The sequence below is a fragment of the Mobula birostris genome, chromosome 31 (genome assembly GCF_030028105.1).
Source record: "Mobula birostris isolate sMobBir1 chromosome 31, sMobBir1.hap1, whole genome shotgun sequence".
Taxonomy (NCBI): Eukaryota; Metazoa; Chordata; class Chondrichthyes; order Myliobatiformes; family Myliobatidae; genus Mobula; species Mobula birostris.
Window position 1 is genome coordinate 37,137,067 of NC_092400.1, and position 23,947 is coordinate 37,161,013.

At 46.2% G+C, this 23,947-nt stretch overlaps 1 protein-coding gene across 3 annotated transcripts in view; it reads left to right on the forward strand.

Moving 5' to 3' along the window:
• The window catches only part of LOC140190674 (unconventional myosin-XVIIIb-like), a 462,061-nt gene that overhangs the window by 254,577 nt on the left and 183,537 nt on the right, over positions 1–23,947 (forward strand). For all 3 annotated transcript variants that reach the window (XM_072247443.1, XM_072247444.1, XM_072247445.1), the window contains 3 exons: positions 6,705–6,864; positions 15,083–15,266; positions 22,823–23,015. In XM_072247443.1, the coding sequence (XP_072103544.1) occupies positions 6,705–6,864; positions 15,083–15,266; positions 22,823–23,015 (537 nt within the window). The remainder of the gene's footprint in view (positions 1–6,704; positions 6,865–15,082; positions 15,267–22,822; positions 23,016–23,947) is intronic.

Consider the following 23,947-nt stretch of genomic DNA (forward strand, 5'->3'; position numbering starts at 1 on the left):
AAAGCAGACTGTAAAACTTTTAGAGTTATTATGTAGCAGAAGAGCAAATTTGTACGCAGCAAGTTTGGGGAGTTGCAGGATTATAGTCAAGGTCTATTGGGACATGCAGGAAGGAGAAGTCGAGTCTGAATGGATGGACCTGTCATGATCTTGTTATGTAGGCTCTTGGGGCAGACCCTCTTTCCATTTCTTTCCATTTATAGAAACTATTGTACATACATTTGTACTTTCAAACAGTTCCTACTTCAATAATGTCTCTCTAAAAAAAACAACTAATTTCCATTTGGTTTGTGACTGAATCTGAACATGAACTGGGAAAAAATAGACCAAAATGATGCAAGGACTGCAGAAGAAATGCTTAATATTCATAAGTATTTAGGTGCTGTTTTTATGCTGATTGAGGAGTCAAGTTATCCAAAGGGCATCCCACTCATGAAAGTGAGACCTCCCCCCAACCCCACCCCATCTGACTAAGAGACAGGAAGGCAAGTTTCTGACAACATCACTTCCTGGGAGAATTTGTCAAATGCTGTGCTAATTCTCCTTCTCTTTTGATCTAATCTGCTGACACAAGTTGATTAGAGAGGGGGTAGCTGTGCTCATTCACCTGCAGAGAAAGCAGTGGCATCTCCTGGGAGATGACTGCCACTGACGACATCCTACTGTTGAGCCATGAGGGCAAAAATGTCAGGGTTTTGCAAAGACAGGATGTCAGCCATGGGACGCATTCTTGCATCTGTACCAGAAGCTTATGGATTGCAGCACCACCCCAGAGACTTGAACACAAGGTCATAGGTTGACAAGGATCCTGAGTGAATATTACAGTCAGGCATGTGTCAGGGAATTCAAACTGAGAGCCCGTCTGTTCTTTCAGGTGGACTTCTGCATCATCCCCTGTTCAATATCTGATTTAGATTATCTGATCGTTATTTCTTTGCTGTGTGTGGGATCTTCCTGCACAGAAATTTGTTGTCATGTTTCCTAATTTATAAAAACAGCTAGCCCTCAAAAGGGCTCCATTGGATGGCTAGTGCTTGGGATGTTCTGAAAGTGATGTCGATCTCCCTATGGAAGAGCAGTTCTTCCTATAATCCAGCAATATTTTTTGACTGTTGAAGACTTATTTGCCTGTAATTTCTAAAGGGAATGATTGGGAGATCCAAGTAACTAGCCCTGTAACTCTCCTACATCACACATAAAATGGAGAACCTCAGCAGGTCAAGCAGCATTACACAGGGGATTAAAGAGTTGATGTTTCAGGCTGAACTCTTCATCAGGACTGATGGAGGTCCTCATGGGTCCTCATTGGAGATCTACAGGGTTAGTGGGGAAGGGTGTAATCATGTGACTAGATCATATTATTTCAGATGCAGAATTGAAACATTTTAAAAAGGGATCCTAACATCCCACAGTTTTATTCCACAACAAGTGCCTTAGTTAAACCCATAGATCAGTCTCAAAATAAATATAAAATTATAAGACCATAAGATGTAGGAGCAGAATTAGGCCATTCAGCCCATCGAGTCCGCTCCACCATTTCATCATAACTGGTCCCAGATCCTGCTCAACCCCATGCACCTGTCCCCTCATTATATCCTTTGAAGCCCCGACCAATCAGGAATCTATCAACATCTGCCTTAAGTGGACCCTCAGACTTGGCCTCCACCACAGTCTGTAGCAGAGCATTCCACAGATTCACTGCTCTTTAGCTAAAACAGTTCCTCCTTATTTCTGTTCTAAAAGGTCACCCGTCTAGTTCTGGATACCTCACCAGAGAAAATATTTCCTTCACAGCTACCTTATCTAGTTCTTTCAACATTCGGTAGGTTTCAATGAGATCCCCCTCATTCTTCTGAGTTCCAGTGAGTACAGACCTAAAGCTTCCAAATGCTCCTCATATGTTAACCCCTTCATTGCCAGAATCATCCTTGTGAACCTCCTCTGGACTCTTTCCAAAGAGAGCACATTCTTTCTGAGATACGAGGCCCAGACTGGCAAGTGCTGCCTGACTAGTGTCTTATAAGACTATTATGCCTCCCCACCAGCGGTGTTGCCTATATAGGATGTGGTGCACCTGCTCCCACCAACCCAGGCATTATTCTCGCATCCCCTCAGCACACGGTCAATCAGCCGTTGGAAGGTTGCTGGGGCTCCGTGCAGCTCGAAGTGGCATGACAGTGAAATGAAAGAGGCCAAGGGGAGTGCTGAATGCGGTGTACTCACCAGAGTCCTTTGCCAGCAGGATTTGCCAATAACCCTGCAGAGTTCAAGGGTTGTTATAAACTTGGCATGGCCCAACCTCTCCAGCAGCTCATCAATCCATGGCATCGAACTTGGAGACGGCATTGATTTTTGGAAGGCATTGAACTTGGAGACAGCGTTGATTTTTGGAGGTCAATGCAAACCCTCAGGGACCCATCAGGCTTGGACATACTCACCACTAGGCTGCATCACTCACTCTGAGGACTCAGTCACTCCCAGGTTCAACATGGTGCAGATCTCAGCCTCCAGTGGTTCCACCAACCTCTCTGGGACTGGATAAGGTTGCTATCTGATGGGGTTGTTGTCCTTCAGGTGAATGGTGTGTGCTTGATTTTTGTTCAGCCAGTGCTGGACTAGAAGGGAGAGGAGTACTGATGGAAGACTTTGTTGACCCTCTTGTTGAGGGGGTCAGATGGCCCAGGTTGGGCTTTGGAGAAACACTTCAAGACTGCAGATCTTCAACCATCTCTCCTCCATCTTCCTCCAATCATTGGACCTCAGGCCCCCTTTCCTTCCATTCCCTCAGCAGGTTGACATGATATGTCTGAGAAGCCTTTCCTTTCCCCAGATGAAGCACTTTATAGGTGACTGGAAGGCCCCTGCCACTTGCCAAGAGTCTGTTGGAGGAGGTATGAAGTAGCAGAAGGACCTTCTGGCCAGGGGTGAACTCACGTTGCTGTGCCTTACAGTCATACCAACTCTTCTGGTTCTGCTGGCCCCTCTCCAGATTGAACCGGGCCACCTCTCTGGAAGCCTCCAGGCAATCCCTCGTTTGTAAGACGCAAGAGACTATGTCCTCACTCATACAGGAGCTCAAATGGAAAGAAGCCGGTTGAGGCTTGGGTGAACTCCCGATATGCAAAGAGGAGGAAAGGCAGCCACTTATCCCAGTCTCTTCCTGGGTCAGACACAAACCTCCTCAGCATGTTTTTGAGGGTTTGATTAACCCTTTCGACAGGGCTGCCAGTTTGGAGGTGGTAGGGTGTGGTGCAGATACCTGAAATACCTAGTTGATGATGCAACAGGCAGGAGGCACAAGATGAAATTGGTTAAAATTTCTTCAGGGAGATGAGTTGTACTAAGGCAGCAGTGATTTCAAGGTTGGTGATGGAACACAGAGGGTAGGCCTCAGGGAACCAGGTAGCAGTGTCGCAAATGACCAAATATAACAGAAACCAGGGCTGCTTTTCTCTAGAGGGCCTGCAATGTCCAAAGCAACCCATCTGAATGGGTCGGTCATGATAGGCAAAGGTTGTAGTGGGGCTCTCTCAGTGTCAGACATGGCAGGTCTTTTGGCACACAGGTAGGAAGTACAATATTGCTGGACATCAGCATACGCAGATGGCCTATAGACTCCGTGGCTTACTCTCAGGTGGGTTTTCTGCCGACCCAGGGGATGAGGTGAGCAAGATGTAAAGCAAAGGGCCTGCAACAGGTGGGTACTACCAATCGGTTGTCAGGGGCACAAGGTGTAATTTTCCAGCAAGTAGCTATCTTTGCAGCTAAAGGACCCCTCGTCATCCTCCCCTTTCACCCAAGTATACAGAGGAGCCAGAGACTGCTGTAGGGTAGCCACGTTTGTGAGGGCCTGCCACTGATCTGTGGTGAGGTTTGTGGTGTTAGGTGGGTGGTCAGGTATACCTAATGTTTTCTCCAGGTGGCATTTCTACATGATTTACCACCCTCAAATAGGCTATCAGCCACTGCTGGCAGTGGATCCAGCCCAGCTTCAGCTTGGGACCATGTCAACACGGGTTAGAACAACATTGCAATGGAGTCAACATTACCCAATAAATCTCGTAGGACTAGTAAATTTCTACCAGCTACCACATCTTCTGGCAAATCTTCAACCACGCCCATCTGCAGTAGGCATACATTGTCCACATCAGAATAACATCAGCAGTAGGATACCTTTTAACATCCCCATGTGCACATTGAATCATAGTGTGTTTGCAGTAATCAACAAGATTAGGGGGTACAAATTCTGTTCTGACCAAGGTAACCATACGTCCTGTATCCAAGAGAGCAACCTCTGCCCGCTCACCAGGACTGGTATTTCAGCAGAACATTTTACCTGGCTCCCCCCACCCCTCATGGTTAACAGCCACCCCTATCTCTAGCAATGAGACATTCCCCTCCCTTGGGGCATGACAACAGCTGAACAGTTTAGGTTTTTTTTAAAAATAAAGAAAGCACAAACAGAAGCTTTGTGACCAACTTGTTGACAGTAAATGCAAGCTAGGAGAGTTTTGGGTTTTACATTGTCTAGTGTATCTGATTCGTGGACTAGGGTTACCTGCAAGTGGTCGCCGCTCCCGTGACTGAGCAGGAGATCATAGGGGTGCTCCTCCCAGGCGTTCATGTACTACTGGGCCAGCTGTGCCACAACCAGCCCAGGGCATTCATGTACTGCTGGGCCAGCTGTCCACTAAAGGGCTTGTGTCCTTGGGCCCAGGTACGAGCATTCCCCGGCAAGACCTACAGCAGCTCCTCGAGGATGATGAGTTCGCCGATCTCTTCCTTACCGTGGACCTCTGGCCTTATCCAGTGCCGGAAGAGTCCTTTCAGGTGGTGGTAGGTCTCTTTTAGTGACTCCCCAGTTGGCACAGACCTCCCCCGGAACCTCAGTCGATAGGTCTCCGGCGATATGTCGAATTTTGCCCAGAGCGGTCAGAGTAACAGTTGAATCTTTCCTCATCCGTGGCCGAGTAGGCTTCAACGCTCTACCGGTCAGGAGAGGGATGAGACACACGCCCACGTCTTGGCCAGCCATTCGAACCACAGGAGTTAATTCTCGATATCCTCACCCTCTTGGAAGACTGACATCTTGGGTGATGACCTCTAGGCAAAGTCTCGGCGTCTTGGTTCAGGTGCAGACACCAGTTGCTGGGAAGGCACCTGTGGTGGCTCTGAAGGCTGGGCCTGCATACCAGGAGGCCCAGATAAGAGAGAGTGCGGGGGTGCTGGTGGTGGAAGCAGCATTCTCGGGCTGCTGCTCTCCGAGAGGTCTGGAGACGCTATGAACCTCGGAGACCCTGATGCGGTGGGTGCTCCTGGGTCTCCAGTGGTGGAGCTGTGATCAGGCTGGTTCGTAGCTCCTGCAGAAGCATTTCTCCCCGGGCCTCCTACGCGGACAGGACCTGGCCAGGAAGAGCTGCCAGCTGCGACATCCCCACAGACCTCCGCGGCTCCTCAGAAGGACCGCGATGTGTCTAAGGCCCTGCACCTTGGGCCATGTACTCGTCCTCGGACTCCATCGTGTCCCACTGTCCGTCCTCAGGAAACCATCGTTGGAGCATCTGGCTTTACCCTGATCTTCCGTGAGCGCAGCGCCGCTGTTTTTAAATATCTTCACCCCTTTTCGGCTTACCATGTCACCGCTGCCACCATGTGCCACACCTCGCTATCAGGTGTGGGTAGGCATGCCGATGAGGGTCACCAGCTGGGGGAGAAACAGATGGCAGGCCGTGCCAGGGGAAAAAATGCTAAAGCTACTCCAAAGTTCTGAAGTAAAAGAAGCATTTACAAATGGAAGCAAACACGTGCAGAAATTCTTAACACACTTTACCTTCAACTTTCTAACATAACTATTCACCGACCGTCAACCCCACCCTCCACACCCGTCCAGCAGAGCCAGACTGCACGTCTCATTCTGCCGCCATCCGGCCGAGAAGGACCAGGGAATTCTACTGTTGGTCTGGGGGGGTGGGGGGGGGGGCTCTTACCTGACCAGACCATAAGAATTATTTCAGTTGCAAAATTGGAACATTTTAAATAGGTATTATAACATCCCACAGTTTTATTTCACAACAAATGCCTTAGTTAAACCCATAGACCAGTGTCCACATGCTCAGATGAGCATAAGAGAATAATACGCACACCCCCCATCCACCAGTGGTGTTGCCTGTGTAGGGTGTGGTATGCCTGCTCCCACTAACTCAGGTACTGTATTATTTCAGGACGCCCCAAACTGTCTTTCTGCTGTCTACAAACCAATACAACTATGTGACCAAAAATTAATGAAGCTGTTTGGAATGCCTGTGCCTAAAATCTTTATTTTTCAGTAGGTTGTAAGCCGAGACAGCGATTGTTTTGCTGTCGGGGTGTGTAAATGGTGAACTCCCAAGAACTGCAGCACAGGAGAGCAAAGTGTGTGAACTAGTGGGGAAACTCGACCAGGGACAGGACGAGGAGGGTTGACTGACTGGGGAAAAGGGCAAGGTTAGCAGGAGAATTAACATTGCCAACCGGTTCTTTCACAGTGTTCCTCGAGGTTCCCAGTATCTGCAGAATCTCTGCTGTTCTGTAACATTCCTCCCCCTTTGCCCTTCTCACAAATAGATGGCTAATCCCATCAATAAGCCTTCAGAGGTTCTGTAGTTCTTGAGAGCTGATGGATGAGGGCTGATGGATGAAACTATTGGATGATTTTGTATCCACAGAGAAGCAGCCGATACGGAGATGCGAGCAGGAGCAGCAGTTTGTGATCGCCCACCAACTTGGCACGTGCCCTGTGAGGTACGACTTGACGGGCTGGATCAATAAGGCCAAACTCAACCAGTCGCTGGAGAACGCCAGCCAGCTGCTGCAGGAATCCAGAAAGTAAGTGATGTGGCCTGTCGTCTCAGTAAGTTGCCGAGATGCGTAATTCCTTGAAAGTGGCGTCACAGAGAGTTTTTGGCACTTTGGCCTTCATGAATCAAGATGTTGAGTACAGGTGGACAATTGAAGTTATACTGTTATACTGAAGTTGTATAAGATGCTGATTATGTCTAGTTTGGAGTATTGTGTGCAGTTCTGATCGCCTGCCGACAGAAAAGCTATCAATGAGATTGAAAGTGTGCAGAGAAAATTTAGAAGGATGTTGCCAGGACTTGAGGAACTGAGTTTTAGGGAAAGGTTGAATAGGTTAGGACTTTATTGTCTGGAATGTAGGGGCGATTTGATAGAGGTATACAACATTATGAGGGGAATAAATAAGTTAGATACAAACAGGTTTTTCCCACAGAAGTTGGGTGAGACTGGAACTAGAGGTCATAGGTTAAGGGTGAAAGGTGAAATGTTTAGTGTGAACTTCTTCACTCAGTGTGTGGTGAGGGTGGGGAATGAGCTGCCGTATTTGAATAATGATCAATCGTGCAAGATCCCATTTACCGGTTGCCGCATGTGGAATATTCCTGTCTGGAATGTGCTATCAATTCTCACACATCTGAAGTTGAACTTTGTATTTTGTGTCACCTTTGGATATGTACTGGTTTATTATTGTCGCATGTACTGAGATACAGGAAAAGCTTTCATTGGTGAGACTTTGCAGATCATTCCACACGTAAGTATATTGAGGTTATAAAAAGGAAAATAGAATACAGAATGTCATGTTACGGTTACAGAAAAAGTGCAGTGAAGATGGACGAATAAAATGCAAACACTGTAATAGGGAGATCAAAAGTTCACCTTTTAGCATCTGGGAGGTCCATTCAAGGTCTGATAATAGTGGAATGGAAACAGCTTTGGAGCCTGGTGTACCTGTTTTCAAGTCTTGGTTTTTCCTGCCCAATGGGAGAGCAGAGAAGAGAGAATGACAGGGTTGGGAGGAGCCCTTGATTATGTTGGTTGCGTTCCTGAGGCAGTGAGTGGAACAGAGGCTGGTTTGCTTGATGGATTGGCTGTGTTCACATTCCTCTGCAGTTTCCTGCAGTCATGGGTAGAGTTGTTGTCACACCAAGCTGTGATGCACTTCTGTAGACACTTGTAAGAGTCACTGGGGACATGGTGAGCTTGCTCAGTCTTCTAACAAAGTAGAGGGGCTGGTGAGCTTTCGTGCTTGTGATGTCTATGTGCTTGGTCCACTTCTTATCGACTTTGTTGATGAGGACAGATTTCTTTTTTTTTCTATCCTTGAGAAACGAGGAACATTTCTTTAGTACACCACACTTTCTGTTCTTCATGAGGTACATGTCAAAGAAATGTTTTTAGGGGCAGTAATGTTTGCCAAGTTCTTCAAATTCTGATGCATGAAGTCTCAGGCCATCTATGCGCTCGCCCAACATAAAGAGAATCTCTGATACCAAGATCATTATGTTTCGCATATGAGCTTTCTATCTGCAGGGGGTAATAATTGAGTCACAGCTACAAGGAAAGTAATTGAGATTTTAGTTTCTTTTGTTCCAGTAGGTTCTTGTACAAACTGAGTAATTTGAGGTTAGCAGAAACCTGACTTCAGTTTTCTTCTCTGGCCTATTGGGTTGAGGAATGTTCCACTCATTCTTGCAGAATGGCTGCCTTGAAGCTGTATGTATTATTAATAACTATAACATCCATTAAGAGGTTAATTAACACATAACATTTTATTAATAACTAGCTCCCTTGTGGGTCTTTGCATTAAAATGTTCTTGGCATTAGTCTAACAACAGGAATTCTGCAGATGCTGGGAATTCAAGCAACACACATAAAAGTTGCTGGTGAATGCAGCAGGCCAGGCAGCATCTCTAGGAAGAGGTGCAGTCGGCGTTTCAGGCCGAGACCCTTTGTCAGGACTAACTGAAGGAAGAGTGAGTAAGGGATTTGAAAGTTGGAGGGGGAGGGGGAGATCCAAAATGATAGGAGAAGACAGGAGGGGGAGGGATGGAGCCAAGAGCTGGACAGGTGATAGGCAAGAGGGATACGAGAGGATCATGGGACAGGAGGTCCGGGAAGAAAGACAAGGTGGGGGGGGGACCAGAGGATGGCAAGGGGTATATTCAGAGGGACAGAGGGAGAAAAAGGAGAGTGAGAGAAAGAATGTGTGTATAAAAATAAGTAACAGATGGGGTACGAGGGGGAGGTGGGGCATTAGCGGAAGTTAGAGAAGTCGATGCTCATGTCATCAGGTTGGAGGCTACCCAGATGGAATATAAGGTGTTGTTCCTCCAACCTGAGTGTGGCTTCACCTTTACAGTAGAGGAGGCCGTGGATAGACATGTCAGAATGGGAATGGGACGTGGAATTAAAATGTGTGGCCACTGGGAGATCCTGCTTTCTCTGGCGGACAGAGTGTAGGTGTTCAGCAAAGCGGTCTCCCAGTCTGCGTTGGGTCTCGCCAATATATAAAAGGCCACATCGGGAGCACCGGACGCAGCATATCACCCCAGCCGACTCACAGGTGAAGTGTTGCCTCACCTGGAAGGACTGTTTGGGGCCCTGAATGGTGGTAAGGGAGGAAGTGTAAGGGCATGTGTAGCACTTGTTCCGCTTACACGGATAAGTGCCAGGAGGGAGATCAGTGGGGAGGGATGGGGGGGACGAATGGACAAGGGAGTTGCGTAGGGAGTGATCCCTGCGGAAAGCAGAGAGAGGCGGGGAGGGAAAGATGTGCTTAGTGGTGGGATCCCGTTGGAGGTAGCGGAAGTTACGGAGAATAATATGTTGGACCCGGAGGCTGGTGGGGTGGTAGGTGAGGACCAGGGGAACCCTATTCCTAGTGGGGTGGCAGGAGGATGGAGTGAGAGCAGATGTACGTGAAATGGGGGAGATGCGTTTAGGAGCAGAGTTGATAGTGGAGGAAGGGAAGCCCCTTTCTTTAAAAAAGGAAGACATCTCCCTTGTCCTAGAATGAAAAGCCTTATCCTGAGAGCAGATACGGCAGAGACGGAGGAATTACGAGAAGGGGATGGCGTTTTTGCAAGAGACAGGGTGAGAAGAGGAATAGTCCAGATAGCTGTGAGAGTCAGTAGGCTTATAGTAGACATCAGTGGATAAGCTGTCTCCAGAGACAGAGACAGAAAGATCTAGAAAGGGGAGGAAGGTGTCGGAAATGGACCAAGGTAAACTTGAGGGCAGGGTGAAAGTTGGAGGCAAAGTTAATAAAGTCAACAAGCTCTGCATGCGTGCAGGAAGCAGCGCCAATGAAGTCGTCGATGTAGCGAAGGAAAAGTGGGGGACAGATACCAGAATAGGCACGGAACATAGATTGTTCCACAAAGCCAACAAAAAGACAGGCATAGCTAGGACCCATACAGGTGCCCATAGCTACACCTTTAGCTTGGAGGAAGTGGGAGGAGCCAAAGGAGAAATTATTAAGAGTGAGGACTAATTCCGCTAGACGGAGCAGAGTGGTGGTAGAGGGGAACTGATTAGGTCTGGAATCCAAAAAGAAGCGTAGAGCTTTGAGACCTTCCTGATGGGGGATGGAAGTATATAGGGACTGGACATCCATGGTGAAAATAAAGCAGTGGGGGCCAGGGAACTTAAAATCATCGAAAAGTTTAAGAGCGTGAGAAGTGTCATGAACATAGGTAGGAAGGGATTGAACAAGGGGGGATAAAACTGTGTCGAGGTATGCAGAAACGAGTTTGGTGGGGCAGGAGCAAGCTGAGACAATAGGTCGGCCAGGACAGGCAGGTTTGTGGATCTTGGGTAGGAGGTAGAAACGGGAAGTGCGACGTGTGGGAACTATAAGGTTGGTAGCAGTGGATGGGAGATCCCCTGAGCGGATAAAGTCGGTGATGGTGTGGGAGACAATGGCCTGGTGCTCCTTAGTGGAGTCACGATCGAGGGGTAAATAAGAGGAGGTATCCGTGAGTTGTCGCTGTGCCTTGGCAAGGTAGAGGTCAGTGCGCCAGACTACAACAGCACCCCCCTTATTGGCAGGTTTAATAATAAGGTTAGGATTAGTGCGGAGGGAGTGGAAAGCAGAGCGTTGTGAAGGAATGAGGTTGGAATGGGGACAAGGTGCGGTGAAGTCGAACATATTATTCTCCGTAACTTCCGCCACCTCCAACGGGATCCCACCACTAAGCACATCTTTCCCTCCCCCCCCTCTGCATTCCGCAGGGATCGCTCCCTACGCAACTCCCTTGTCCATTCGTCCCCCTAATCCCTCCCCACTGATCTCCCTCCTGGCACTTATCCGTGTAAGCAGAACAAGTGCTACACATGCCCTTACACTTCCTCCCTCACCACCATTCAGGACCCCAGACAGTCCTTCCAAGTGAGGCAACACTTCACCTGTGAGTCGGCTGGGGTGATATACTGCGTCCGGTGCTCCCGATGTGGCCTTTTATATATTAGCGAGACCTGACGCAGACTGGGAGACCGCTTTGCTGAGCACTTACGCTCTGTCCGCCAGAGAAAGCAGGATCTCCCAGTGGCCACACATTTTAATTCCACGTCCCATTCCCATTCTGACATGTCTGTCCACGGCCTCCTCTACTGTAAAGATGAAGCCACACTCAGGTTGGAGGAACAACACCTTATATTCCATCTGGGTAGCCTCCAACCTGATGGCATGAACATCGACTTCTCTAACTTCCGCTAATGCCCCACCTCCCCCTCGTACCCCATCTGTTACTCATTTTTATGCACACATTCTTTCTCTCACTCTCCTTTTTTCTCCCTCTGTCCCTCTGAATATACCTCTTGCCCATCCTCTGGGTTCCCCCCCACCCCCATCTTTCTTTCCGGACCTCCTGTCCCATGATCCTCTCGTATCCCTTTTGCCTATCACCTGTCCAGCTCTTGGCTCCATCCCTCCTCCTCCTGTCTTCTCCTATCATTTTGGATCTCCCCCTCCCCCTCCCACTTTCAAATCTCTTACTAACTCTTCCTTCAGTTAGTCCTGATGAAGGGTCTCGGCCCGAAACGTCGACTTCATCTTCCTAGAGATGCTGCCTGGCCTGCTGCATTCACCAGCAACTTTGATGTGTGTTGCTTGGCAGTAGTCTAGGTTTCTCTTTGTCTTTAAAATTTGAATCAGCCTTATGAAATTTGTAAAGATCAGGGCAAGTGTGTTTTTATTAATCTTTATAAATACTACAGAGGAGAGACTTAGTCAGATTTTCAGCGAGTCCATATGATGATCCTTTGCACTTTGTACAGTTAAATTTTTCTTTGCACTGAGGGAAGAATCTGGTGGAATGCAGGATTTTCCTCGCAAAGGGATTGCAGCAGCTTCACTGGGGATGTTGTCGATATTGTTCATTGAGCATCTCATGCACATTGTGTAAGTGAGACTTCAGCCTGAGAATGGTGAGCTGACAATCATATCTCAGTCACCCCCTACAACTGAAGCATCTGGCCTTGGGATTCCATCCATCCTTGCAAGATGGGTAGCTATGTACTTGCAACACGTTAAAGCCTGACTCATTTAGGATTATTCTGAAAAAAAAGTACAGTTCCTGAAGAATCCTTTGTGTTGTAGGCTGCAGACTAACTAATAGGTAGCACTGTTAGCATAACATTCTTTACTGAAAGCACTAACTCTTAACTAACAGTGTTCTGTTGTGGCACTTTACCAAACGTCATACAATAGAGTATATTCAGTTCCTCTACGTAATCTTACATTATAATGAAAAACACACTTTCGGCCTTTAAAATGTTTTGAGTATTGATTCAACAGAGTCACTTATAACATTCAAGAGAAGTTTGGATGAGAGAGAGAGGCCAGGTAGATGGGATGGGGCAGTAGACCAGGCTGGCATTGACTAGATAGGCCGAATAGCCTGTTTCTGTGCTGTAGTTTTCTATGGCTCTATGAGAGTCCAGCCGAAAGACATGATGCAGAATTCATATACTGTGTATTCCTGCATTCCAGGAATAGGATTTATCCTTAGAATGAAGGCATAAAACAGGCCCTTCAGCCAACGATGTTCTGTCAGCCTCTTAACCTACTCCAAGATCAATCTAGCCCTTCCCTCCTACATAACCCTCTGTTTTTCTTTCATGCATGTATCTATCTAAGAGTCTCTTAAATGCCCCTAATGTATTTGCCTCTACCACCACCCCGGCAGGGCGTTCCATCACTCTGTATAATAAACCTACCTCTGACATCCCCCTATATTTTCCTCAAATCAACTTAAAATTATGTTCCCTTCTACTGGTCGTTTTTGCCCTGACTGTCCATTTGATCTCTGCCTCCTACCTCGTACACCTCTATCGAGTCACCAGGTGCAATCTGTGGTGTAACTTATCCTCCCTGTAGCTGAATATGTGGGTCTAGTTTCAGCTGAGTGACCTGGTTTCAACTGAAGCTAAGCTGGTCTGATCCACTCAACACTGGCACACCTCAGGGAACATGAGAAAATCTGCAGATGCTGGAATTTCAGGCAACACACATCAAAGTTGCTGGTGAACGCAGCAGGCCAGGCAGCATCTCTAGGAAGAGGTATAGTCGACGTTTCGGGCCGAGACCCTTCGTCAGGACTAACTGAAAGAAGAGCTAGTAAGACCTCAGGGGTGTGTGTTTAGCCCACTGCTCTATTCTCTCTATATCCATGACTGTGTGGCTAGGCATAGCTCAAATGCTGATGATACAACCATTGTTGGCAGAATCTCAGATGCAGATGAAATGGGGGGGTGTACAGGAGCGAGATATACCAGCTGGTTGAGTGGTGCCACAGCAACAACCTTGCACTCAAAGTCAGCAAGACCAAAGAACTGATAGTGGAGTTCAGAAAGGGTAGGACAAGGGAACGCAAACCAATCCTCACAGAGGGTTCAGAAGTGGGGAGAGAGAGCAACTTCAAGTTCCTCAGTGTCAGTATCTCCGACGACCTAACCTGGACCCAACATATCGATGCAGCTATAAGGAACCAATGACAGCGGCTGTATTTCTTCAGGACCAAGAGAAAATCTGCAGGTGCCGAAGGGTCTCGGCCGGAAACATCGACTGTTTTCCATAGATGCTGCCTGGCCTGCTGTGTTTATTGTTTTAGGGGTTTGAACAGGTTTGGTTTGTCAACTAAAACACTTGAGAACTTCTACAAGTGTATCATGGAGAGCATTCTGACTGGCTGCATCACCATCTGGTATGGGGTGCTACTGCACAAGATTGAAGTAGGTTGCAGAAACTCGTAAAATGAATCAGCTCCATCATGGGTACTAGCCTCTATTGTATCCAAAACATCTTCAAGGAGCAGTTCCTTAGGAAAGTGTCATCCATCACTGAGGACCCCCGTCACCCAGCACATGCCCTCTTCTCACTGCTACCATCAGGAAGGAGGTACAGGAGCCTAAAGGCACACACTCAGTGATTCAGGAACAGCTTCTTCCCCTCTGCAATCCGATCTTTGAATGGACATTGAACTTGTGGACACTATCTCACTATTGGTTTTATTTGTAGTTTTACACAACCTATTTTAACTTAACTATTTAATAGACGTGTATAATCTTAATGCAACTCAGTGTTTTCCTCTATATTTATTTATCATGTATTTCATTGCACTGCTGCATCATTAACAAATTTCACGATACATGCTGGTGATATTAAACCTGGTTCTTATTCTAATTTGAGTGGAACTTGTCTGAGCTTATCTGAGTGAGCAGTCTGCACCGAGCTGTTTAAGCTGGTCTGAGCTGAGCCAATTTGGTCTGAGCTGGCTTGGTTGCCTCTAGTTTACTTTCCTCTGCAATAACTCAGTGAGATCAGTAAGTTATGACCTGTGGGCACAGTCTATGCAGATATCAAACACCACGCACAAAATGCTGGAGGAACTCAGCAGGTCAAGCGGTGTCTATGGAGAGGAATAAACAATTAATGTTTCAGGCTGAGACCTTTCATCAGGTCTATTATCAAAAGGGGAGATTATCTGTTCTGATGAAGGGTCTCGGCTCAAAACGTTGACTGTTTATTCCCCTCCATACATGCTGCTTGACTTGCTGAGTTCCTCCAGCATTTTGTGTGTGTTGTTCAAGATTTCTAGCATCTGTAGAATCTCTTTTGTTTACAAATACCAAACAGCTGGGAGTCAAACCACAAGCTCCCTGTCATGTGTCATGATCGCCAAGCTTGTGAACTCAGCGCTAACAATAAAAACAAAGTTAATTTTTGATCACCTCCTCCAACTAGTGAGTCCCTCAAGAAGCTCTTCTGCACAAGATCCAAAGTCCCTGCAATATGCCGGTCTGCGTCCGGGCTGGAACAAACCTCGCAGCAGTCTATGCAGAGGATCAGCTGTGTACGGAAGACGTTCAGCACCAGCTTCGCAGCTGTGAAGAGGAAGTCTGTGTGTGCGCTCATCAAACTGCAAATGGTGAGTATGAGCTGGCCGCACCGTCGTTCTGATGCTGCACTTGAACTGAGGGTAGGTGAACTGCTCTTTAGTTTCAGTGGTTAATGAATTACTGTTGCCTTCCTGTCAGCTTGAAGCAGTCTGGCCATTCTCCTCTGTTCTCTCTCATTAACAAGGCGTCTTCCCCCACAGAACTGCCACTCACTGGATGTTTATTTATTCTTTTTCACCATTCTCTGTAAACTGTAGAGACTGTTGTGCATGGAAATCCCAGAAAATAGCAGTTTCTGAAATAACTCAAACTACCCTGTCTGGCACCAACAATCATTCTACAGTCAAAGTCAATTAGATCACATTTCTTCCCAATAATGATCTTTGGGTTGAACCAGATCTGAACCTCTTGACCATGTCTGCATGCTTTTATGCATTGAGGTACTGCCATGTGATTGGCAGATTAGATATTTGCATTAATGAACAGGTGTACCTTAGGTGTACACTAAGTGTAAAAACAGGTGCCTGATATGTTGCCTGTCCTTTCAAGTGATAATGACCCAATGTGATAGTCTTTGAATATTTAGATTTAGTTTCTTCCTTCAAGTTTCAAGGTGGGTACCAGGGTAGTGTAGCAACTAGCATAATGTTATTACAGCTTCGTAGTTTGGAGATCAATTCTGTCGCCATTCTGTAAGGAGTTTCTATACGTCCTCCTGTGGACTGTGTGGGTTTTCTCCAGGTGCTCCAGTTTCCTCTCACAGGGTAGGTTAATTGATCATTGTAAATTGTCCCGTGATCAGGTTGGGGTCAGTTGGGTTTGTTGGGGATTGCTGGGATGGTGTGGCTTGAAGGGTTGTTCATACGATAAGCCTTTGTTCCTGGAATTATTTTTGTGAACTACCTTTGAGCCTTCTCCAATGTCAGCGCATGCTTTCCTAGATAAGAAGCACAAAACTGATCAAAATACTCCAAGTGAGGCCTCACCAGTGCTTTATAAAGTCTCAACATTGCATCCTTGTTTTTATATTCTAGTTCTCTGGAAATGAATGCTAACATCACATTTGCCTTCCTCATCACAGACTCAACCTGCAAGTTAACCTTTAGGGAATCCTGCACAAAGCCTCATATTTTTGAATTTTCTCTGTTTAGAAAATAGTCTACACTTTCATTCCTTCTACCAAAGTATGTTACCATACAGTTCCTAACACTGTATTCCATCTGCCATTTCTTTGCCCATTCTCCTAATCTGTCTAAGTCTTTCTATAGCCTCCCTGATTCCTCAACACTACCTGCCCCTCCACCTGTCTTCGTATCATCCACAAACTTGGCCACAAAGCCATCAGTTCCATCATCCAAATCTTAGACATTCAATGTAAAATGAAGTGGCCCCAACACCGACTCCTGTAGAATACCACGAGTCACTGAGAGCCAATCAGAAAAGGGTCCTTTTATTCCACTCTTTGCCTGTTGCCAATCAGCCAATGCTCTATCCATGCTATTTTATTTCCTGCAGTACCATGGCCCTTATTTTGCGAAGCAGCCTCAGGTCAGGCTAGCTGACCTATACTTTCCTTTCTTCTGCCTCCCTCCCTTGTTGAAGAGTGGAATGACATCTGTGATTTTCCAGCCTCATCCTCAACCCCATCACTCAGTTTCCCATCCCACTGCTAAATTAGTTTAAACACTCCCCAAAAGTTCTTGCAAACCTGCCTGCAAGGATATTGGACCCTCTTGGGTTCAGGTGTAACCCATTCCTTTTGTCCAGGTTATACCTTCCCCAGAAAAGATCCCAAAAACTCAGAAATCTGAAACCTGCCATCTGCAACAGTTCCCCAGCCACACATTCATCTCCCAATCATCCTATCCTTGCCCTCACTACTGCGTGGCACAGGCAGCAGTCTAGAGATTACTACCCTGGAGGTCCTGTCTTTCAGCTTTGTACCTAGCTCCCTAAAATCCACTTTCAGGACCTCCTCACCTTTCCTACCTATGTCATTGGAGACAATATTTCTGGCTGCTCCCCCTTTAGAATGCCGTGGACCTGAACCGAGATATCCCTGACTCTGGCACCTGAAAAGCGACATACCATATGGGTGTCTCTATCGTGTCCGCAGAATCTCTTCTCTACTCCCCGATCGCTACTGCAGTCCTCTTGTTCCTTCTTCCATTCTGAGACCTGGTTGCTGTGGCTTCCCTCAGGTTTGTTGTTCCTCTGCCCCCCGCCCAACACTTTCCAAAGCGGTATACTTATTAGTGAGTGGAATAGCCATTCTGCACTGGCAGTTCATTTCCTTTCCATCACCCAGGTATCTGCCTCCTGCAACTTAGGCATGACTGCTCCTCTGTAGCTCCTGTCGATCACCTCCTCAGTTTCCCGAATGAGCTGCAGCTGAGGTTCTTTACCGCAATCTGCCAGGTGCTGCAGCTCAGTGCACCCGGCCGTGCTGTGGTTATCCAGGAGGCTGGAGTCTCCCAGCATCCCTACATCTCACATAAAGGTTTCAGAGGTACATTTAATGTCAGAGAAATGTATACAATATACATCCTGAAATGCTTTTCCTTCGCAACCATCCACAAAAACAGGAGTGCCCCCAAAGAATGATTGATAGTTAAATGTGCCCCCCCAGCTCCCCTCCCTCCTGTGTGTGAGTGGCAGCAAGCAACAATCTCCCTTCCCCACTCCACCGGCAAAAAACATCACCTGCACCCCAGCACTCAAGCTTGAGCAAGGCAACAGCAAAGACACAGACCTGCAGTACTGCAAAGACCACTCGCTCACCCAGCATTCGACACACCACTGCACAGCCCCGGAGCCATTCTGGCTGTACTAACTACGCACTAACAGACCAAAGGTGAAGAAGAAGGAGCTTACCACATATGTACCAGGCCCAAGCCAAAGCCTCCCTACTCTAACACTGATCCACTCATACAATGGCCATCCCACTGTTCCTGCCTTATCTTATTTGCCCTTACTAATGAAACACTATTCGATTGGGCCACTGGAAACACGGCGAAAGACCGTGAACATTCCTTTTTTTAAAATCTCACTTCCAGGCCTGTGAGTTGCCTCCTCTCTCAGTCTCGATTCACTGTAAAGATTGCAGTGACAATCTAGTCTCGTAGAGGAGTCAAGCTACCTTCGAACCAAGTTTGAGTGTGACTTACTCAGTTCTGTCTCTGACTGCAGCCGCACGTTGGTTTAATTCAGAATTAAATACAATGGATTATTCCCAGCTGTAAATCCCAGCTGAGTATTTTTGAAGTTATTCAATACACGATTTAATAATATAACTTTAGCTGAGCTAGTCAGAACCTTCTGTACGTGATAGTTCCTGCACTGGAAAAGGTATAAATAATTACTCACTGTACACTTAAGGACGGTTATAAATTAGTAGCCCCTGATGTTCAACGATCTGATGAATAGAGATGCATTGTATATATTTAGCTGTTTTTTGAGAGTTTTAAATCACTTCTTAAAGTTCCTTTGAGTGTTTCAAAAAAGGGAGGCTTCTGCAGTTTAGGGAATTAGGAAGGAAGTTGCGAAGCAGGACCTCAAGGGTAGTAATCTCGGGATTGCTGTCTGTGCCACACGACAGTGAGTATTGGAATAGAATGAGGTGACAAATAAATGCGTGGCTGAAGAATTGGAATGGGGGGGGGCAGGGATTCAGATTTCTGGATCATTGGAACCCCTTCTGGAGCAGGTGTGACCTGTATAAAAGGGACAGGTTACACTTTAATCTGAGGGGGACCAATATCCTTGTGGACAGGTTTACCAGAGCTGTAGGGAGTGGCTTAAATTAATATGTCAGAGGGATGGGAACCAGTAGGATAAAGCTGAGGATGAACACGCAGTTTTACAAGTAGACAATGGGTGTAATATAACTGTTAGGAAGGACTAGCCAATGATTGGGTACAAATGCAGACAGTGCAAAGAGTTAAATTGTACCCGAGGCAAAATTCATGAGGGCGAAGAATGCAGGTGCTGTATTTAAATATGCACAGCATTCGGAATAAGGTGGACGAACTCGGTGCAATTAGAGATTGGTCGGTATTACTGAGTCGTGGCTGAAAGAAGGACATAGTTGGGAGCTTAACATCAAAGGATATACTTTGTATCGAAAGGACAGGCAGGAAGGGATAGGCAGTGGTGTGGCTCTGTTGGTAAGAGATGGAATTACATCTTTAGAAAGAGGTGACATAGGGACAGAGAATGTTGCATCTTTGTGGGTGGATTCAAGAAACTGCAAGGGTTTTGAAAAAAACATTATGGAATCCAATATAGACCTCCACATAGTAGCCAAGGTGTGGAGTTGAGATTGCAAAGGGAGCAGGAAAGGACATGTAATAATGATAACGTCACTATTGTAATGGGGGACTTCAATATGCACGGGGACTGGGAAAATCAGGTTGGTGTCAATCCCAAGAGGGGGAATTTGTTGAATACCTACGAGATGGCTTTTTAGAGCAGCTTGTGCTTCAGTGTACTCATGAAAAAGCTATCTAAGATTGGGTGTTGTGTAATAATCCAAATTTTATTAGGGAGTTTAAGTTAAGGGAACCTTAGGAGGCAGTGATCATAATGTGATTGAATTCATACTGCAATCTGAGAGGGAGAAACACAAGTCACATGTATCAGTACTGCATTGGAATAAAGGGAATTACAGAGGCATGTCCAGGTGGACCAGATGGGGATACTGGCGAGGTTGACAGCAGAGCAGAGGTGGCTGAAATTTCTGGGCACAGAAGGCACAGGAAGGCAAAGGACTCTCTGACGATGGTGTCTGAAAAGAGGATGCTGTCTAAGTTGCATGCCATCTTGGACAATGTCTCCCATCCACTACATAATGGACTGGTTGGGCACAGGAGTACATTCAGCCAGAGACTCATTCCACCGAGATGCAACACAGAGTGTCATAGGGGGTCATTCCTGCCTGTGGCCATCAAACTTTAAAACTCCTCCCTTGGAGGGTCAGACACCCTGAGCCAATAGGCTGGTCCTGGACTTATTTCCTGGCATAATTTACATATTACTATTTAATTATCTATAGTTTTATTATTATTTAATTATTTATGGTGCAACTGTAACGAAAACCAATTTCCCTTGGGATCAATAAAGTATGGCTATTACTATGACTATAGATATGTCCCACAGAAGTAGTTGTTCTCAAATGGCAGGAGTAGGAAAAAGTGGCTGACAAGGGAAGTTAAGGACTACATAAAAGCCAAAGAAATGACAAGGAAGGTAACAAAAGTGAGTGGGAAGTTGGATGATTGGGAAGCTTTTAAAATCCAACAAAAGTCAACTAAAAATGAAATTAGGAGGGAAAAGATGAAATATGAGGGCAAACTAGCTGATATCAAGCAGGATACTAAGGTTTTTCAGTTATATAAAGAGTAAAACTGAGGTGAGAGTTGATATTGGACCACTAGAAAATAATGCCAGTGAGGTAATAATGGGGGACAAAGAAATAGTGGATGAACTAAATACTTTGCATCAGTCTTCACCGTGAAAGACGCTAACAGTGTGCAAGAAATCTGTGAGTGTTAGGGAGAAGAAATGAGTGTGATTCTCATTACAAAGGAAAAAATGCGAGGCAAACTTAAAGGTCTTAAGGTAGCTAAGTCAGCTGGACCACATGACAACATCCCGGAGTTCTGAAAGAGGTTGCTGAAGAGATAACGGATGCATTAGTCATGATGTTTCAAGAATCACTTGATTCTAGCATGGGTTCCAGAGGACTAGAAAAATTGAAAATGTCACTCCACCCTTTAAGAAGGGAGGAAAGCAAAAGGAAGGAAATTATAGGCCAGTTACCCTAACCTCAGTGGTTGGGAAAGTGATAGAGGCTATTATTAAGGATGAGGTTTTGGGGTACTTAGGGACTAATGATAAAATAAGTCAAAGTCAGCATGGTTTCTGTAAAGGGAAATTTTGCCTGACAAATCTGTTGGAGTTCTTTGAGGAAGTAACAAGCAGAGTGAACAAAGAAGAGGCAGTGGATGTCACTTACTTGGATCTTCGGAAGGCATTTGATAAGGTGCCGCATATGAGGCTGCTTAACAAGATAAAATCCTATGGCGTTGCAGGAAAGATATTGGCATGGAGAGGGGAATGGCTGACAGGCAGGAGGCAGCGAGTGGGAACATGGGGACCTTTTCTGGTTGGCTGCCAGTGACTAGTGGTGTTCCTCAGGGATCAGTATTGGGACCACTACTTTTCACATTGTTTGTCAGTGATGTAGATAATGGAATTGATGGCTTTGTGGCAAAGTTTGCAGATGATACGAAGATAGGTGGAGGGGTAGGTAGTGTTGAGGAAGCAATGTGATTGCAGAAGGACATAGACAAATTGAAAGAATAAGCAAAAAAGTGGCAGATGGAATAGAGTGTTGGGAAATGTATGATAATGCATTTTCGTAAAAGGAACAAAAGTGTAGACTGTTATGTAAATAGGGAGAAAATTCAAACGTCAGAGGTGCAGAGGGACTTAGGAGTCCTTTGTCCAGGTTTCTCAAAAGGTTAAGTTACAGGTTGAGTCTGTGATTTTAAAAAAAGGCAAATGAAATGTTGGCATTCATTTCAAGGGGAATAGAATATAAAAACAAGGAGATAATGCTGACGCTTTATAAGACACTGGTCAGGCCACACTTGGAGTATTGTCAACAGTTTTGGGCCCCTTATCTCAGAAAGGATGTGTTGTCATTGGAAAGAGTCCTAGGGAGGTTCACAAGGATGATTCCAGGAATGAAGACGTTAACATATGAGGAGCATTTGGCAGCTTTGGCCTGTACTCACTGGAATTTAGAAGAATACAGGGGGATCTCATTGAAACCTATCGAATGTTGAGAAGACTGGATAAGGATCCAGTGGAGAGGATGTTTCCTATGGCGGGGGTGTCCAGAACTAGAGGGCACAGCCTCAGAATTTAGGGGTGACCCTTTAGAAAGGAGGTAAGGAGGAATTTTTTTCACCAGAGAATAGTGTATCTGTGGAATGCTGTGCCACAGACTGCTGTGGAGGCCAAGTCCGTGGGTATATTTAAGGTGAAAATTGATAGTGTTCTGATTGGTCAGGGCATCAAAGGATATGGCGAGAAGGCAGGTGTATGGGGTTGAGTGGGATCCGGGATCAGCCATGATGGAATGGTGGAGCAGACTCGATGGGCTGAATGGCCTAATTCTGCTCCTATGTCTTATGGTCTTGTATGGTCCTGAAAGAGGGTGTTCAGGGTTACAGGGTGAGGAATGAGGAGTTGTATGAGAGTTGTCTGGAGGTCTGGGAGAGATCATTACGAAGCAGAAGTGGGAGGTGAGGTGACACACAGTGTCAGGGATGGAGAGGAAGGGGGAGACCGTGGCAACAAAGCCTTGGGGTTGGGGCAGGAGGGGAGTTGTCTGTGCTGGGAGAGGGCATTGTGGAGTGAAGAGGAAAGAGAGATGTGGTGACGTACTGTCTGGGTTAATGGTTAATTCTGGTACATTTGACAATAATAAACCAAATAGTCTGATAATGTAAAAACCAAGTGATCTTTCACAGTTAGGATTAAAATGGACTTCACTCTTTCTCTCTTTAAACCCTAGGATGCTCTCATAAACCTGATCAAGCGTTCTGAGGCCCACTTTGTCCACTGCTTTGTAGCAAGACCAGATGGGAGTGATGGAGTTGAACTGCAGAACGCCAGAGGTCAATCTCTGGCCACGTTTGATGTCCCCACACTGAGGAGCCAGCTCCAAGGGTCACAGCTGTTGGATGCACTTCGGCTTTACAGACTGGGTACAGTATCTGCCGCAGCTCTACATTATGAATGCACTGGTGACTGGAATTTGTTTTTTTTTAATCCTGTCCCACTTTCTGTGTGAAATATCTCTTTCCGTATGAAATATCTCTTTCCTTCTAAAGCTGGGTAACATGTAGAACAAAGAGCAGGTAAAGATAAAGATGAAGCCTTATTTGTGCTTTGTACATTGAAACAATGAAACGTACAGTGAAATACTTCATTTCCGTTAATAGCCAACACAGTCCGAAGATGTGCGGGAGGCAGCCTGCAAGTGGTGTTATGCTTCCGGTGCCAATACAGCATGCTCACAGCTTACTAATCCGAACCGGCACGCTTTGGGAATGTGGGAGGAAATGGGAACACACAGGGAAACCCATGTGGTTACAGGGAGAACGTACAAATTCTTACGTACTCCAGCAGAAATGAACGGAGGTCGCTGGCACTGGAAAACATGATGCTAACTGCTACGCTACCATGCTGTCCAGTGCAGGCCCTGTGGCCCCTGATATTGTGTCAATCAAACCCTTCCCATCTAAAGAATCCTCCTGTCACCAACACAAATTCGGCAGAGCAGCAGATATGGCAATTGCACTTGTGGATATGCAGGCGTCAGCTCATTGTGATAGTATTGAACTCCATACTTGTCGTCGTAGTGCTTGTCAAGACTTGGACACAGCACAGCAATGGTTTGCTGCCTGTCTGCTTTCGGCCTTGCTGAGAAATTGGACTGTCGAGTCAACTGACTCTGAAGACTAATGGTAATCGTTTTATATTTTGTTGTTCTTTTCCGCTGCAGTGTAGGATTCATTTCTTATTTGAGAGTTTTAGTTAATGGCCCTGTTTGGCCCAGCGTTTATTGTTTTCTTTTTCCTTTAACACTGTTCACATTAAAGTCTGTGAACTATCGACCTGCTTCAGTGTCTCTCAC